This window comes from Egretta garzetta, unplaced genomic scaffold (assembly GCF_000687185.1).
Source record: "Egretta garzetta isolate BGI_Z169 unplaced genomic scaffold, ASM68718v1 scaffold75, whole genome shotgun sequence".
Lineage (NCBI taxonomy): Eukaryota > Metazoa > Chordata > Aves > Pelecaniformes > Ardeidae > Egretta > Egretta garzetta.
In genome coordinates, this window is record NW_009259589.1 from 1,485,201 (window position 1) to 1,500,928 (window position 15,728).

The following is a 15,728-nucleotide window of genomic DNA, read 5'->3' on the forward strand; positions in this document are numbered from 1 at the left end:
TTACAGTGAGGTAGAGGTGTAGCAGGCAAGCGTTTCCCTCCTGATAACGGATCATTTTCTGCTTTTATCCTCTCCAAGCCTAGAAGATGTATGGAGAAAAAAAAGTAAGTTTTTAATACTTGAGAGATGTACCACACTGCTGGTTTTATTGTTCTCTGGCATCAGCCCTCAAGAAACAGCTGGAAGGCTCAATGGCTGCTTTCTCTGTAGCCCTCCTGGCCAGCGTATGCACAGGGTGCTCTGACAAGTTTGCTACCCCTAACCCGAGGCTATGATGCCACAATCAATCTGAAAGAGAAGAAAAAAGGGGAGCAAAGATGTTTAAGCACTTGAATTGGTATGTTCCGTTCCATATTTCCAATATGGAAACGCTCAATACCATATTCTGAGAAAAATATATTGGCTCTGGTATTATGTGAGATTACAAATAATTCCTAATAACTTTTAGAGATACGTATCTAGCATTTACACCATGTATGCGTCATGTAAGCTTTATTATTATTAAGCTAGAGAACAGGTTCCAAAAGCATGCTGCAAAAGCTTCCCCTTGCTGACAGACTTGTTTCTATACACGCACAAATTTGCTCTTCTCTTCACTAGTATCAGCATATTTTACAGACAAAGCCCTTTTGGCATACATTCATCAGTAAACGTCCAAAAGAACAAATCAATATGCCAAAACAGAATTTACAAATCCTAGGTGATAAAGCTCATTTTCCAAGGGCTCAGAAACTACAGAATACAATAGTACAATTTATAACATTTTTCATCCTGATGCCAGTCAATTTTCTTCTGTGCAAAAATCCAGTGCACTGAAAATCCTGAAAGCACCCACCTCCATGTTGTATGGAGTGAAAACACACCAGCTGTAAAGGGTTCCCCATGGACATGGTAGAGTTGTAGTTTCACTTTTTTTGGCATTTTTTTAAGTAGATTCAGTGAGGTCATTTTTTTTTGTTTCACCAACTCATAGAATCCTAGACTCAAAACTGCCCAAGATGAAAGGACTGATCTAAGGGTTGTATTTAATAGGTAAGAAAAAAAGAATAAGAAAAAAAAAATCAATATATTCTAGGGTATTTTTGTGAAGAAAGCTTTCAATACGTCATGCCAAAGTCTGCAAAGTGGCTTAAGTTTTTATTGATAAAATGACATCTTAAATAACGTTCTGCACAATGTCTAGTTCTTTAGTGATAGGTTGACTACTTCTAAGATTTACTTTGAAGAATGAGGGAAAGAATTTGCCCATTTACAATTCACAATCAACCTCAGACATTCAGTTTCTGTGTTTAGGTCCTCCCTCTTTTTAAGTTTAAGCAGAAAACAAAATTGCTTAGAAAAGCATTAAAATATTTTAAAACAAGACCAAAAAAAGTCTAACATTAAAACCATTTGTTAGTCTCTTTTTCAGAAAAAGGGGCAGAAGAGATGACATCAAAAGAACCTTTAGAAGCAAGGTCTCAACACTGTTTTTCACTGCAACCATAACAGACATACAGAGCGCTCGGATGGCACCGATGGATCCAAAGAAACAGTCAACGCAATCAGCTTGCACCTTTGAATTCAGAAGATGTGTTTCATGTGCTTGATTCCATATGTTTTGAAGAAAACCATGATGATCAGTGCCCAGAGCCCTAAAATAAATCCTCCAGGAGGATGCCAGTCCTTTTGTTTTGGTTTCTGAAAGAAAGAGAAAAAACAAAAAGAGAAAAACAAAGAGTTCATACGTAGTTTTCACATTAAACAGGCACTGCGTTTATCAAGTGGAAAAAAAAAATCCTTGCAGTAGAGAAAAATACCAATAAGCTCTATTTCTTCATAAAGTAGAAGCACCTTTCTTCTTGATGTGGTAGAAAGGTGGAAAAGTGGAAAGGTGAGGGGCCGCTCAAGCAGGGAGGTTAAAAAACACAAAAAGGCCACTAGGACAGCGCCTGAGACGCCACTTTGATGGTGCACATCAAGTGCTGTGGGACATGTTCAAACTCATTTGTTTGGACAGAATTTCTCATATCTGGTCTCGTACGATAGAAAAATGCTGCGAGTATGAAAAACACCTCCGACAAGTGAAAACGTGAAAGAGAAGAGACGGTGTTGTTTTTCCACTACCTAGAATGTTTTCTCCAGCTCCTTTTGTACTCAGAATTATGTGAATAAACAGATATCTAACCACACAGGAAGCTACGATTCATTCTTACAGGAATATCATAAAACAAAATAGGATTGGTTTTAATGTCAATCACATTTCCCAGGGGTCTCATTGAGTCTAACTGCCTTTGCTTAATGTAGATATATATTCTGCAATTCAAATACCTGTCCCTTCAACAATTTTTTCTGTCTTCAGTAAAAAGCAATACACTGCAATTTGTTAAGGCCTTTCCTATCTCACACTTAGCAGTAAGACAAGATAAAACTTGTCTGTCCTCTTCCTCCTCATGTTTAAAAAAATTTCAGACACTCCATATTCAGTGAGAAATGGATTGGAGAAGATGAGAGCAGCTACATGCCCCAAGATCTGTCTCTGAGGCTAAAGGTAAGGTGAAGCTATACGAACGCAAAATTTTAGTTAAGAAAATATTGTAGCAAAAATATCAGAATGACAGTATTTAGAGGTGTAACTCAGCCCCTCGTGCCTGTGCCTACTCTTGCCCCCAGCAGGTATATTTTACAGATCTAGGCAGACAGAGATGATTTACTATTACAATAATAAATACTGAGGTGCTTGCTGAGCTTTTTATTCCTGCCTGGCTGAAAGATTTGCACTATTTTGTCCTTGTATAGAACAAGACACAAGGGGCACAGAGAGCATTTTGGTTTTGTTGCATTTAAGTACATTTTAAAATTCTCTTTCTGCCATGTGAAAAACTCTTACAAAAGACGGAACTGTTTCGATTTCTGCGTGAATCTGCATACGGATGCCTGTCGTTCTCCACTAAACGTACCAGGTGGCTGGTGAACTTTAATGCAATAAGGAACAGTTTGCAGCGTCTGTTCTTTCAAAACAGCTTTCCTATCAACTAGAAAACAATGTTTGTCGAGGCTCCCATTTTTTAAGCTACATAATTTTAGCTTTAGGATTTTTCTCTAAGTACCATGCTTGTAATTAAAAAGTATAACAAACAGCCACGTCACCTGAGACACCCGAAGAACTTGGCACTCTGAAATATTAATGATTTTACGCCGATGCAGGAATCACAGAACCAGCGCTAGAATTTACATCAACAACAAAACCAAAGACACGAGCAGAGACGGTGTCTATGTATGCAAACCGCTCCATTTCCTAAGCAGCACCCATCAGCTGCAGCGTACGTGCTGCTGGTAATCTGCCGCCCTGCCGAGACTCGCAGCCCCACGTCTCCATATAAACATCTCAGAAAATCAACCCTGCGTGTTCAAAAAGGCTGCCAGCACACCTCGCTTCTGAAAGTAACAGCACACGACACTCCTCCACACAAAGGAACTTTCTTGTTTAAATCCTCCTAATTAACCCGTAACTTCGTATGCATATTGCAGTGCCCGTTTCATCAATCTCTTTGTACTATCAATCTTTCCTTTCTTGGATCTCAGACAAATTCCTTACCACAAAGTGGCACCTGACCCTTCTAGACAAATGACTTCAATTTGCAGTCAGCGACACTAAAAGCCTCTCTCCCCTATTTTGTATAGAACACGTAATTTAATTTCTTTAAAGAATTTATATGAATAAATATTTATAAGGTGATCTATGAGTATGGTTTTACATTTTACCATGCCATGTACTGAAGCCTCTGTGAAATTCTGCAAGCGGAGGCCAGTGCAGCAGTGGCTCTGTGCTGGGCAATCAAGGACGCACACACAGTCAGTTTAAAGCCATGGGATGCAATGTTAAAATGTGAAGGACGAAAAACATGAAGGCACAACAAAAAAATATGTATGAGGCTATACAAGAGCTACATACTTAGTAATCTTAAATGATCTGAATGAGAAAGATTTACAGACCCAGAAAGTGAAATCTACACATAAATATTAAACCTCAATAAAAGGGCAAAGAGATGCAACTCTATTGTACATTTGTAAGTCAATAGTGAGGTTAATTGAGCACAAAATTATATTGAAATATGCCAGTATTTTCCACTAGGGGCATACAGACATCAAAACCTTATGAATACCAAAACCAGGATTACAGATATTCATGTTTGAATCCACAAAGTATACCTGTAAGAGCTGAAATATGTCATTTTCTTTAAATTAACTTGACCATAGATTCCCAAGAAAGTTCGTCACTGAATTAACAACATAATTAGCTTTTGAACTGGCAAGTTCATCCTTCTAAAATCATAGCAAACATAATACAGAAAAAGCTGCAGTAACAAATCTTTGTCCGGCTGGGCCCATCACTTAAGCAGCAAACAGCACTGAAGTTCCTTTACAAGAATCTGGGGTTTGCAGCTGTGAATCGAACCCATCCGCACGCAAGATGGAGTCGCTGCTCCCATAAATGACGCCAGCGAATGGTACTGGTAAGACAGGCCGGCAGAGAGCTGTCAGCCGGCACCGCTCTAACAGCGGACCCGACACTCCTTGTCCCCGTGGCAGAGCTGCGTCACCACCACGAGCACTGCCGGGGGCCCTGTCTCAGCAAGGAAGCGCGGCGTCACTCCGAGCTGCCACAGCTACGTCAGCAGTCTGGCGCAATGAAGTCACGAGGCCAAAGCGGGATGCCCTTCTATAAACATACGTGAGCCTCAACGTATCGCTGCAGAAGCTGCTTTGACTATTTTGCGCAGGCAGGTTGGGGAAGGGTCACAGAGATCTCTCCTAATGGGAAAAACCATTAAAGTAAGGCAGAATCACTTTGACAGCAAATGATAAAAAGTTTCCTTTCTAGATCCACACACTGGAAAAAGGTTTAGAAAAGACAGAATGTCTTTCTACGCTTATACCAGTTCTGTGGCCATAAGCAATCCCTAGATAAAGTGTCCCTTTATATCAATTCTAGGACTTATCAGAAAGCGTTACCGAATATAAAGTTTTTCCCAGATTCCTGAAGAAAACATCCCAGTATGTATCCTATGAACATTGCCTAGTTCAGGGTCTTATTCCAGCAGATTTCTATGAAAGTCGGGCAATTTTTGAAAGTCAGGCATTTTCTCACTTGCGAGAAAATGCTAAATGGACAAAAAAAAAAATGTTAAGTGTTGCAGTATTTTAATTTGCAATTAATTATGTATCTTTATTATGCCTAGACTGATGTGAGAATGCGTACTATTAAGACTACAGATTGGCTGCAGTACTTACAAATTATGCATAACTCCCTGGTATTTGGGACTGGTCTGGAGGAGCGGAGGCAGTAGCTCTTTTGGCTCAAGTTACTCTGAATTTCACCGCCGTAGCACCCACCTGAGAACTCGGCGTTCCAAGTACCGCTTATGGAACGGACGTCTGTAGGTTGTGTGATCTACGCCACAACACGGCCCCTTTATAAAGGCCCTCCTTATCCCTACGATAATGGCGGTAGCACACAGGTGAAACGCACATATAAAATGGTACAATGTGCCATGAACAAATACATTTAGCGGCTTAAGGGCTAGATTCCAAATTTAAAAGATAGGTAGCTAAGCAACAGCAAGCTTCCTCCTGTGAACAGTTTTCTGTTGTACGCTCTCTAGTTCTGGTAGACTCATTATCCGGTGGAATTTAAAAACAGTTAACAGAGAGTTGCTCCAAGTACTGTAATTAAGGAGAGGCTAGAACAGTGTATTTTCAAACTGGATGGGTCTGTAGGGACCCAAATGGAAAGTATCCAAGCCTTTCAATGAAGGTGTTTCATAAAACGTGCAATACTTGTTACTCCAATTAAAATGAGTTTTATGCAAAAAATAATAAAAGAGTATTAAAGCTAAAGCGGTAATTAGGTTAAGAATGGTTTATAATTTTAAAACGTTACATCAGAACAGAAATAAGATTTAGAACATCATGTATTAACATTTCACGTGGAAAACACTGTGTTAAACATCATTATAATCGAACCCTACAGTCCTCTTCCAACAGAACTTCCTTTGCATTAGCGTCCTCAACAAGGACAAAAATATTGGTACAGAAAGCTTTGGGTTAAACTCAGAATCCACACTGGGACGGTGGCAGCAGAGAAAGCAGCGCACACAGTATTATCGTCAGGAATGTAGTAATTCCCAAATGGAAAAGGGATACGCAAATTCTTCAGTCTCCTCCAGCATCTTATTCCAAACAGAGCTTTAAGACAGCGGGCAAAACCTTAAAAATGAACGTGCGCATCATCCTTGCTATGGGGGATGCTCTCCCCAACCTGAGGCAGATGGCGTGTGTTTGTACCACGAGTACAAAACATCCGTATGTAACGGCACAAAAATAAAACATTAGAAGTGCTGTGTTCCAACGAGTCCATTAAAGTGGCAGCTATCGTATTTCAAATTAATCCCCGCTTGATTCTCTCTGGAGTTTCAGCGCAGAGTGCCCTAGACCCAGGTTTGGCCTATTTATTGCAGCACACGCGGTATATAAAATATCACCCAGGATCCTAAGGCTTCCTGGCAGACAGCAGCAGCTACAACGGCGGGGGGAAATCCTGTGCACGCCCCTCCGTGGCGTTCTCCCCCTCTGCTAGTTTTGGGGGCCAGCAAGCACTGGCAGGGAAGCGAAGCACGCTTGCTGCTTCTCTGTGCAGTGCTCGCCATTGTTTTTAAATCATTGGGGTGAATTTTATGTATTTTGGGGTGTAAATTTCCAAGTTTTCTTCTAGGTCATTCTCCATTTAAATGGACATTTGTATTTCTTCCATCACAATGCTAAAGGTTTTCTTTCTTGTTTCTCAAGACACCGAATTTTATGTTAGGGTCTGTGTTAAAGACCAGTACTGAAATCCGAAAAAAGAAAGATCCACATTTCAAAACAGGTCTTTGAAATCCAAGGCCAACTTCAGATCCAAAACTGACGCCTGCTTCTTGTTTCAGAAAAAAAAAATGACTGATCTCAAACCGGAGGACGAGGAAGCTCCTTGGAAAAGCCAAATTCTGCTATGCAGCGCACCGTGCCAACAGCACTTTATATATTTCCTAGAGGCACTCCATAACAATTCAGGTTTACTTGCAATTTAAAATTTCAAACTGGGTAATCCTCTCAATTCTTATGACAAAGCAAACAACAACGTTTAATTTCAGAATGAATTTATATGTATCACAAGTAAATCACAGCATAAAGTACATCCTCAAATCTTTCAGTGGAAGTACGCGCTTCTAATTTGTCACGTACAGTTTGGATTTGGGGTCCTCGCAGGGGGGTGGGGAGAATAAAGTAACTCCAGCCATCTAGTAATAGTTTAATCCTCTTTTGTGCCCACAGCAAGATTAAAGTCGTAAGAGAACTCCAACAGAAATGGTGCCTGTTAATCTGCAAAACAATTTAAAGCACTTTTGTCTAATCTCCCTGTTTGTACCTATTAACCACGGTGCCATGACTACCAGTATCTCCAATACTAATAAAACAATGAAGAAAGTTCACGCATCAACAACAGAGACTCACGAAGGATAGGGGAAAGAACAGCAGTTGAACTAAATTAACGTATCAATGCCAACAACTGCATTTTAAGTATTTACTTTGAAAACTGTATAATCACTGTAATATAAACTACAATACCGTTATGATAGCTTTAGTTTTTCATTTCCTTCTCAAATATGTCATCTATAAGGGCTTTTTTAGACATGAACTTTTACTTATTATTCTCTACTTTCAGTGTTATCTCTCAGCATTACATAGCACTTTAAAGTGCTTTTAGTGGTTTAACAATTATTCATTAATCTTCCAACCTGCGACACAATTCATAATATGCTTCTTTTAATCAAAGGGAGCTTTCCCAGCACCTGGGACCCAGTGCAGTTTAATCCCCAGACAAGCCAGCGCTCAGATGAACGATGCCCGCCTGGCAAACACAAGAGGGGTTGTACTAGGGGGTGCCCAAAACCGTGTGATGTGCTCCACACCAAGCTACCCACCACAGCTCCGCACTGGCAGCAGTAACCATCCGCACCCACCTTCCACAGTCCGGCACGTACCAGGGCTGAGCTCTTACCTGCTCCGCTGCCAGTCAGCTACATTATGGAACTCACATATGCTTTAGGGTGGAGACCAAAAAAAAGTCACAATATAAAGTTGTATTTAGAAAAAAAAAAAACCAACAAAACACATCTATTTAAGGTATATTAAGCAAATTGTTTTTTCTAGTCTAATCAAATTCATCCTCTCGTATGAAGCCACGATCGTGATTTTTCACAAAAGGGCACTAAAGTCCATGGCAAAGATATGAATTACATTTACAAACACAAAGCTTCATGCCAACTGAAGCATGCAAAAATAGAAGATGAGCAGCTTAATTAAGTAGACTTGGTATTCAAAACTTGGCTACCGCTACTTTGAGAAGCATCATTCTTTTTTAATATGTTTGCATTTAATTAGTTTAAACAAGAGAAAGATTATTAGCAAAAATAAGACCAAAGGCATGCAGTGCACAGTGCCATGACACAAACAGAGAGATAAACTTCTTGAGGTCCTTACACTGGAGGGGGTCAGAAAATGACAAAAATACACACTAGCGAAGCAGACCTCAGTGGAGAGAACCTCTAAAAATTACCAGATATAAAAGCAACTCACTTGCTGCTACTGAAACTTTGGGTTAAGCAGATAGAAACGGAGGCTGCGAAGAACAAAGGAGGTGAAAAGGGTGTGTAGAGGCTGACAGAGGGACAAAGACATTTGGTATTCACAAAAATACCATTGTGTAAACAGGGCCAAGCTATTTGCAGAGCACTATTTTTCCAAGCAGCATGCACTGCTCACTTCCCCCTGGGAAAAGATTATCTCAAAGTCTTCCACAGCGCAGATCTTGTTCATACAAATACAATGTCACGTTGCCGGTGGGAGCAGAGCCAGACCCAAGCTCTCGGCTCTGCAGACAAGGCAGTGCACACGTGCACAGGCTCCCACCTCGTTTGGTCCAGGGCGATTCCTCCAAGTACCGGCCTCACCCAGCCCAGCCCTTCTGAGGAGCATGGCAGTCCTGCTTCCTCCTTGGAAATCTAACTTGGATTTCCCATAGCATCTCTCTGGACCACAAGGTGAGTCCATTCAAAGGCTTTTAAGATCAACATGCTCTGAGGCAGTTTTTTTCTTACTCTCGTATAATTAATTGCATGCCTTAGAACTTCCATTATGAAGTATAATTTTGATCATTCAAATTCAAATGAAGTTGGTTTTGTTTATATGGAGAAATCATGATGTTCATAAATTATTATGCTATTCCTTTCAAAGTAGTAGTGACGCTTCTAACCACACTTTTTTTTCCTGGATATCCCATGAGTATCTATTAATTTATTTCCAGGTGCCAGGCTGTATTAACAACAGATGTTAGACACCATTAGATCTTGTACTCAATATGCCACAGGATCTAATCAAATATCTCAACAGCTACATTTTAAGAAACTGGGATCCAAATAAATATTTCTTATTCATGTAGTTTTTACTGCTCATTTTTTTAAATCTCTACAGCTATAATTTTAAAAGTTCTCCTTTGCCCTGAGCTGTGTGCTACATTACACATGTGTGCAGCAGAGCTCCACATTTTCTAGCTCCAGCTTGCACAATTCGGAACAGCATTACTTTTAAGAGGCAGGCACGAAAAAAATGGGAGAAGGAGGACCGGAGCAAAAGGTGCCTGCACATTTATATGAGCAAGATCAAATATGGCTGTGTTTTTATTGCAAAACATTTTCGTTTTCAATGAGAAACCACTGTATTATGGCTGGTGATAGATCAGTTTGTTGCCCACCACCCCCCAGCTTTTAAAGGCAATTGTTGTATTCAGTAGTTTTGCACTCATATGCCAGACGAGTATTCTCACCCAAGTTGATGTTGTACGTACTCTCTATGTGAGCAGGAAAAAAGGAAGAGGAACTATTCTGAAATACCAGCCTAATATTTTTGGCTACTCTAGCTGCTACACAACCTTGAAAACAAATCATAAAACATGGACACATTGCACCTACACCAGAAAGCCATTTCTGTTATGCTTGGTACGTCAAAGAACAAGGAGTCCCAGAAAGCAGATCCATTTCTGCAAAGAGTTTTTGAGGGCAGTTGCCATTAAGAAAGAATGGCAGATTTATGGTATCAAATATTCAGTGCTCTCCCATGACATTTGCATGACACTAGGTTCATCAGTCAAATGCTACATGGGGCTCGACAAAGAGCATCCTTCTGGAAGAATGAATGACTGCAGCTCATTCACCCCGGACCACCACACGTAACATGCACAGTATCAACATCTTTCCCAAAGGGTAAGTCTTTAAAAGATAAAACCACAGATGGGTCTTACCTAGTGGCAAACTGTTTGCACCTTTCCTGCCTACCATCTAAACTAACCACAGGTTACTGCCCTACCGATCTCCTGTTGTCACTCAGTCCCCTGTAAGTACAACTCATCATCTGTTTGTCAGCCATGCATTTGTAGACGGTCTTGTCTTGTTGAGCTATCATTCACTCATCCACCGAGCCCCACCGCTGGAGCCGGCTTCTCCAGGAATGGGGAGCCAGAGAAGAGAGCTGCCAACGCGCGGGGCCTCGTGCCTTGGGGGGAGGAGAGAGCTGGCTGTGGCAGGGTGCCACGCACCAAGCGAGAAAGCCAGTCGCTACGGAAGTAATCGCTTGCACAAAGCTGAATCCCAACCTCACACAAAGAATTTGCGCAGGAATGAGGATGCGGGATGCTGTCTTGTCTGCCCAACAGTCTGCTATGAACACGACTGCTCCATTACTGGAGTCTTCATTCATCTACCCCTTCCATTCATTCTTCAAATGGAAATGATTTCATCAAATTTCAACCCTCTGAATTATTTAGGAAAACAATTCTAGACAGAGCACTAGAGAGCAGCCTGCCAATATCTCTATCTCCGGCCGTTCATCAGTCCTGTCAAGAGCTTGTGAGTTACGCTGCCGTGCTCCTCACAGCACACTATTGAAGGGTAAACAAAATATAATTAACTGAACGCAAGAAAATCACCAATAACACCTCACTAAGTTTACATGTTTAAGTGGGATAAACGTGTGAATATATTTGGAGCTAACAGTGCTTTCACCTGAGGAAAAGCATTCAGAAAGGTATCTGCCATCACAGCACTGCAAAATACGTCAAGCTAAGATTAATAACATTTATATTTTTTCCTTATCAATGTGAGCTTATTGGTAACAGCTACTTTTTATGCTGCATAAGCTCAGAAGAAATATAGTAGATAGAAGAAAAAGCCTAGCAAAACTGTTACTGCTAATTTTACTACTCACTGAAATACAGTTTAAATAAACACTGTCTGTCAAAGAAGCTTTCATGTGTAAACAATAAAAAAGTAATGATTAATAAAAACTGTACAAGGTTATGTGAGAAACGAAAACGTTACAGAACACTGAACTGACACCAGAAAATGGAATTAAATCTTGCATCTTGGACAACCTACTGCAACATACTTAAGTAATCTGCTTTATATAGAAAGGTCCTGATCCTGCATGTATTTAGTGACAGGTGACACAAACTAAGTCAAAAATTTAGTCTTAGACTCAAATTACACGTGTGCTTACACACACAAACATTGTTTCTATGCCCAGTGCAATCAGTATTAAGCCATAAAATAAGGAATAAAGACTAAGAAATACTTTCCCTTTGCCTACAGATGTAGCAGCATCCCCTCCTTACCCTCTACTCCACACACACATCCACGCATGCACCTGGCTTTCTTATTCCGGGCATTATTATTCCAGAGACATAAACACAAACCACCAAACCTGTAAACTGGAGAGCTGATTTAACAGCCAGAGTGGATCTGACCCTCCTACCCAGGCCTCATCTCACAAAAACTGCACGACCATGTTGTCCTTGTGGTTGGGTAGCTCTCATCCACAGCTCTGGGGGAGAGAAGAGCTAAGGAAGAATCAGACCGCTCTAAGGGATGAGTTAAGAGAAACTGAAAGTGGGTCTTGGCAGAAGCCATTCAGCAGCATCCAGAAACGGGATAAAGCCGAATACACCTCATCCCTGTAACATTGCAGATGTCTTTACACCAGTTTCTATTGCAGACAAAGCCAGAAAAATTCTGAACAATTTGGGCATAATCTGGGGATGCCAAGCTATAGGCAACTCCTTCATAGCCAAAAGAGGCTTCTGCAGAAAAATTAGCTGAAAGTAGGAAAGAGGTCCCTTCTGTACATATAAACCCAGAAGTCTTAGTAATCACTGAGCACTTAGGAGTATTGCTTACTTTCACATTTGCCCGTAAGTCTCATTCCAAATGCAAAGCTTGTTCCACCAAAGACTCCCCCTATGCAACAGCAAAACTGATCACCAAAATTAAAGCAACTCCAGAAGTGTATTTCTTCTGCTAAATACTGTATTTACTAAAAGAAAAAGTGATTTAATTTACCATCAGAAGGTTTTGCTAGATGAATTCTCCTTTAATTAGGGAAGTCCTAAAACTTGTTTTAGATCGAGCATAATTTTTAAACTACTACCCTAGCACTTCATAGGCTGTTATGATATAGACAAGATTTATAATTGTTTAATTAAATAAAGATTAACAAAATAAATGTAGCAGTAGCTCTTCATTCCATGATATTTTCAGCTTTTAATTTACATTAAGTCAATGAATAAAGTTATTAAGTAACTTTTTTTTATGTAGACTTTTACTGCTTCTGTTTACTATAATAATAATGAAGATTATAGTCTCTACAACCCCGAAGTTCTACTGCCAGGAATTATGCTTTCTCACTAAGGTTTCTGAAGTTTAATTGTCTTCATGTAATACTGATATTTGGTACTTGGATGTAATTAAGAATAGGGGAACCATTCTTAAAATACTATCCCAATCCATTAGGCAAATTTTCTCACTATGATACGAAAATTTTCATCTACTTAATTAGCACACCTACTTCTTCAGAGCCTAAGTGCACCTAAACTATGTTTTATGATGGCCCAAGGAAAAAAAAAAAAAGAAACCACAACACATCAATTATGCCTCCACTCAATTGTACAACTATTTTAAAATGTGTGAACAGTTAAGACAAAATTGAAAAATTACCATAATAGGCTTTTGACACTTCCCTGCTTAAGCAAAAATTAATTCTAACTCCCTGTTTTTATGCAAAGCCTTTATAATTTCTCTAATCTCAAGTTCCCAGGAGAGAGAACACAATACTTTCAAGTACAAGAGTGTGAGGCTTGGCATCTTCTCTTTTTAGTTATGCAGTTTATTTGATGGAAGTCTAAACTGCTAAGCCTCCCTTTGTGCTTAATATAAGCCATCCTCAGTGGAAATACAAGTTAATTTAAGTAAAATGAAGTTTTAGGAAGAATGCATTCTCTTGCACAGAAAGCTCCACTAAAGCGAAGCTCTTTAAAATGCAGCATCTGTTTCCTGAATTGCTCTAGAACGTGTTACAAAAATAAACTAAAAAAGAAGCAAAATTTTATAAAGGTACGTTTACATGTGACACATCAAACACAAAAAACAGTCTAATGGAGTAACTTACTTATAATTTTACTGTATGATTTTCAGTTTCATCTTGCATCGTGCATGAAGACGCTCTACCAATGTAACGAATTAGCATGTTCTAAGCCCAAGACACTAAGCATCTTCTGTTTTATTAATGGTGACTATTCCTAAAACCTACTGCTTAATGCTACAAAAGTAAATCAGCTCTATCGCTGGTATACACTTCCATACACAGTAAGGTGTGTGGATCACATACTAAATTCACAGAGTTGTTTCATACATTTCTTTGCCCTCAACCACAGTTGAAATATCTGTACATCAGATACCGTGCTACAGCAGCGCATAGTGTATTATGATGCCTACAAACCTATTAAGGCCACAGAAAGCTTGTGCATATATTTAGTCTATTCCCAAGAGAGGCAGAGGTATATTATTTGCATACTATTATGCCCTGCAAACCTATTCAGTTATCCCCACTGGAGACAACTCACCACAGTGACCTAAATAGTATTCACTTTTCCAGTATTTGAAGGAACAGCAAATAAATGGGACCCAGTGCAGACAAACCCAAAAAGACTCAGAAAGTCTAAGAATCCAGGCTTATAAATGACAAATGCAAATGAATACAGACCAGTGTATCACAAAAAAATCTCGCAGAAGCGAAGAACGATGAAAAAAGTGAATTATATGCTTAATAGAGGACTACAATGTTGAGAGTGAAAATGGCTGGAGAGATCATTTTCGCAAAAAAGCTCTGGCATTAGCCAAGCTTATTATGGCCACAAAGGAGAGCAGAGAGTCTCAAATCACAGAGCTCACAGAAAAATAACTTCCTTACATTTGCAGTGACAGCAGCAGTTCTAATATTGGCTGCCCAAAACAGAGCGAGACAGCTATTGATACTTTAGCTATGGCACTGTGCAACAATTCACATGACGTTAGCGACTGAGAGCCCTGGGACACGCACATATTGCTGCTTCAACAACAGCTGTAGTATCATGCAGGCTTTCTGCAATCACGTACATGTACTAACATGCCGTAATTGTCCTCCTCATTTATATTCCCCCAGTATTATAATATTTTGATTAAACATCTACCAGCCTATACTCACTCCCTTTTTCTGGTCACCCTTCCCAATTTCAATATAGCCACAAAGAAGGGAGAATATAAATAAAGTATCCACGTACTCTGTGCAGAAAGTCAGAAGAGATTAACGTAGCGGTCCTCTATGGCCTTGTCTACACATCAGACTCTGTTAACCTTGCTTTGCTTTTTGCCAAACACGCTATATGAAGTTTACTTTAAGCTGTAAGCATTTTTGAACCTGTCTCTTTCTGTAAAGCTCTGAGCGTAGCTACAGCACAGGAGAAAGAGTAACCAGAATCTTAAAATCACAGTTGTGAGCAGGTTGTAAAGCACAACACAAGGGGATTGTGGCACAATCAAGTCCGAAGCCAAAATACGAGGCGTAGAAAAATCAACAGTGCATATTGAAAGGTTTGTGCGTGCAGGATGATCAAACACATGGCTGATTCAGCTGAAAAAAATGCATTTTTTTTAATAAAAGAAATGTAATAATTTTTAGAGTTCATATTTATACAGCTACTACCAACCCTTCAAAGGCAGTTATTTGAAGTTCAGATGAGTCAACCCCAAAGATCTACAGCGCTCTATAAAGCCTGACATGTTACAGTCACTTCCTGAACCTCTTCCTTCATTTTACGTCTCAGTGCTTATTAAAAAGAAACGATTACAGGAATTACCTCTTAAAGAAGCTGCAAATCCAACGTGGCACCTCTAACAATTATAGCTACTATAGAGCCAGGATATCTTTTAATATACTTTTTAATAGTATGTCTGACAATTCTATATGCTGGTGGGTATGAAACTGATTGTGAACCGGATGACGCTACATTCCCATATAATGCCGCATATTACCAGTATTCTCAAGGGCAAACTGAGCTCTCCCATGATATGCACAAAAGCCTTCAATTTATTTCCATTTCAACTTCCCGGAGTAACAATTATTTTCACTCTCTCTCATCCACTCATGAGAAATATAAACAAAAATTTGCAGTGAATATACATACACTTTATCAATTTTGGCTGATATTACCTATGCTAGTTGGCTTTTTTTTTTCTTTAAGGAGTAATTTTCAGCTCACTGCTGTGGTTAACGCGCACAGGACT

At 39.7% G+C, this 15,728-nt stretch overlaps 1 protein-coding gene across 1 annotated transcript in view; it reads right to left on the minus strand.

Moving 5' to 3' along the window:
• Positions 1 to 202: 202 nt before the first annotated feature.
• PIGK (phosphatidylinositol glycan anchor biosynthesis class K) overlaps positions 203 to 15,728 on the minus strand; it is a 73,989-nt gene continuing 58,463 nt past the window's right edge. Inside the window, exon 11 of the mRNA XM_035893554.1 lies at positions 203 to 1,680. Within this exon, the coding sequence (XP_035749447.1) occupies positions 1,564 to 1,680 (117 nt within the window). The 3' untranslated portion in view covers positions 203 to 1,563. The remainder of the gene's footprint in view (positions 1,681 to 15,728) is intronic.